The 3344-nt window shown below is 51.3% G+C and overlaps 1 protein-coding gene across 1 annotated transcript in view; it reads left to right on the top strand.

Annotated features, from left to right (window-relative positions):
- CBS (cystathionine-beta-synthase) overlaps positions 1 to 3344 on the top strand; it is a 34347-nt gene that overhangs the window by 15794 nt on the left and 15209 nt on the right. Inside the window, exons 8-9 of the mRNA XM_006894051.1 lie at positions 1382 to 1466; positions 2288 to 2393. Of these exons, the coding sequence (XP_006894113.1) occupies positions 1382 to 1466; positions 2288 to 2393 (191 nt within the window). The remainder of the gene's footprint in view (positions 1 to 1381; positions 1467 to 2287; positions 2394 to 3344) is intronic.

Below are 3344 nucleotides of genomic sequence, written 5' to 3'. Positions count from 1 at the left end.
GGCGGCTCCTTGGAGGCGAAGATTCTGAGGCTCTGTCTAACATACTTTGGACATGTTGTAAAGAGGGACCAGTCTTGGAGAGGGACATCATGCTTGGGAGGGAGGAGGGATAGCACAGGAGGGGAAGGCCCTCTGTGAGGTGGATTGATTCAGTGGCTGGGATAATCAGGATGGGTGTATCAGAGACGGTGCGGTTGGCACAGGACAGAGAAGAGTTTAGGGCTGTTGTACATAGGGTTGCTATGAGACGGCACACAACAACAACAACATCTCCTGACTTTTGGCACCAAGGGTGTTGATAATTTGGATCCAAGTAAGATGAAATAGTTTTGTGTGGATCCAAGTAAGATGAAATAGTTAACACTTTGATCTTTTCTCCATTTATGATGTTGCTTATTGGCCCAGTGGTAAGGATTTTTGTGTTCTTGGTGTTGAGATGCAATCTATATTGAAGGCTATAGTCCTTGATCTTCTGCAGCAAGCACCTCAAGTCTTAACTTTTAGCAAGCAAGGTTGTGTCTTCTGCATAGCACAAGTTGTTGGTGAGTCTTCCTTCAATCCTGATATCAGACTCTTCTTCATAAAGTGCAATTTCTCAAATCATTTACCCAGTGTACAGATTGAATACGTATGGAGAAAGGATATAGTCCTGACACACACTTTTCTTGATTTTAAATCATGAAGTGTCCCTTGCTTTGTTCACACAAAAGCTTCTCGGTCTAAGTATATATTTTGTGTAAGTACAATTCAGTGTTGTGGAACTCCCATTCTTCACAATGTTAGTCACAATTTGTTATGATCCACACAATGGATCAGATGCCTTTGCATAGTCAATAAAACACCGATAGACAATCCTCTGGTATTGTCTGCTTTCATTCAGGATCTCCTTAATGTCAGCAATGTTCATCAACAGTTCTCTGCCAATGAACTGTTTTTGGATAATCTTTGGCAATATTTTGCTTGCATGTGATGTTAATGATATTATATTGATAACCCGAGGAATTAGGGGACTCATTTCAACTTGTGGTAGACTCTGAAGGATGGTTTTGGTCCGAGAGACCTAGGGTACAGGCCAGAGTCCTCAGAGACACTGCAGCGGGATAAGGCCGCACAGCAGGAACTGATGGGGTAGTTTTCACTGTTAATGCGCAAAATCCTTTGAAGCAGTGGAAGAATAGAAGGTTGGTCAACTTGAGTCTTGGATCAGAGATTGAGAGTCAGGCCATGTCCACTGGGGATCTTGCCTCTCAGACAGGAGATTATCTGTGTCCACTAGAGGTCCTTGCCCCCAGATAGGAGGTGCTGAGGAGCCCAAGTGTAGGCTTAGCTGTGCGCCGGTCACCTCCACGCTGACTGGTGAGGAGTCTCATGTCACCTGCAGGTGGTGGATAAGTGGTTCAAAAGCAACGATGAGGAGTCCTTTGCCTTTGCGCGCATGCTGATCGCCCAGGAGGGACTCCTGTGTGGTGAGTGGCTGCTCAGGGTCAACGTTGGAGAACACACTGGGGCACCTGCCCTTTGCCCACGGCCGTCCTAACACACAGAGACTCTTGTGTGTCTCCCAGAAACAAGGCAGCTGGAATCCATGTGCCAAAGTTACCACTCGCCGTGTGAACTCCCAAGGATGTCATGTCCCTGTCCCTGTCCATGTTGTGTGAGGCCAGGAGGGACACAGCTGTGGAGTTGGCAGATGTGTGCACAGCCGCTGCTGCAGCCTAGATACACAAAGAAATGTTTGCCCTTCTAGATCATGGTTGTTGTTGTTATTGTGTATTGTCAAGTTATACCTGACCCATAGTTGACCCTTCAGTGGACTTTCAGAGGGGGTTAAATAGATGATTGCCTCCTCTTCTCCTGTGGAGCAGTGGGTGGATTTGAACCATATACCTTTGGGATTGCACGCAATGTCTTACCTCTAGGCCACCAGAGCTGTTAAGTCATGATGGAACTCTAGTTCCACTTGCTCAGTGTTCCCATAGACCCCAGACTCACACAGTTCACAAGGTCTCCCCAACCGTGGGAGTTCTGTTCTGTGAACTCCTCGTGAACACTGAATTAACACAGGACCTCCTGACCTCAGCTTGTCTTCCCATCACCCGAGGGGTTGCTCAGGGTTCAGGGCCCAGCTCTTCTCCCCTGGGGCAGTCACAGCTGGCAGCTCCCCCTAGAGCAGGTCTGAATGTGTACACATACATGCACACACATGTACGTAATACGTACCTGCATCACTCATCCACACGTGTGTGCGCGCATGAGCTACTCACACATGCCATGTGATGTCCCGCAGGTGGCAGCTCGGGCAGCACCATGTCCATCGCTGTGAAGGCCGCCCAGGAGCTGCAGGAGGGCCAGCGCTGTGTGGTCATCCTGCCTGACTCTGTGCGGAACTACATGTGAGCTGCAGCCCCCTCCCTCCTGGGTCTCCTTTCTCTGCGTTTTATCCCTCCTTCTGGTGGATGCTGCTGCTCCCCCACTGCGTCTCACCTGAGCCCTCATGGCAGGGAGGTGGGGAGGTGGGGAGGTGGGTCAGTGTCTCCCTTGAGCTCTGCCTTTGCTGTTCTGGCCTCTAGGGGCTTCCTCTGGTTCATGAGAACCTGTGCTTCCTTGCTGCCCATCTTGGGCCTTCTAGACCTGTTTAAAAGTCCGAGTCCAGAGCTCATGTGACAGCCCTCACATGACCAGGAGCTCTGCTTGCAGGAGGCCTCTTCCTCCCACCCGCTGCTACCCCGGAGCTTCTCCACAAGTGGCCTGTTCCTGCTCTCTCCTCGGGTCTCACCCTCTGACTGCACCTGCACATTTGCTAGCCCTGGCAATCGTGGACCAGGGAGAGAGCTCTGACTGGAGCTGCAGCCCCGGTCTGCATGGCTGGGTGGCACCTGTCACTCTGCAAGCCCTTCAGACTTGGGTTTATTGGACCCTGCCTGAGATGGCATCTCCCTCAGCCCTGGTGTACTTGCTGTGTGGACCCACAGACTGACCTGCCTGCACGGAACTGCTTAAAAGCTCTGACTGGGATGCCTCTCGGGCTGATTCTGCCCCCCACCATGTTCCTGCAGCCCCATGGGGTGGGGACGGTTTAGAGACACTAGTCACTGGTTCCTGCAGAGTGTCACCCATTTGCTTGGAGCCTTGGGGTGGGTGTATTTGTGGTGCACTCAGCTGCCCTTGGCGATGCCAGGCCTGGCCATGGGAGCTCAAAGTTGGATCCAGGTATAGGGTGACTCACATCTGGGTGCCCACTGCCAAGGGCCCACTGAGGGTCAGAATGCCCATCTCCACCCACGCTTGGCTGCCTGCTGTGCACATGAATGCTTGTGTAAGGGTGTTTGTTGTATGAGTGAGAC

The sequence above is a fragment of the Elephantulus edwardii genome, unplaced genomic scaffold, assembly GCF_000299155.1.
Source record: "Elephantulus edwardii isolate Elephantulus edwardi_28Jun2011 unplaced genomic scaffold, EleEdw1.0 scaffold00133, whole genome shotgun sequence".
In the NCBI taxonomy this organism is placed as follows: domain Eukaryota; kingdom Metazoa; phylum Chordata; class Mammalia; order Macroscelidea; family Macroscelididae; genus Elephantulus; species Elephantulus edwardii.
This window is presented reverse-complemented; position numbering and strand designations above follow the sequence as displayed.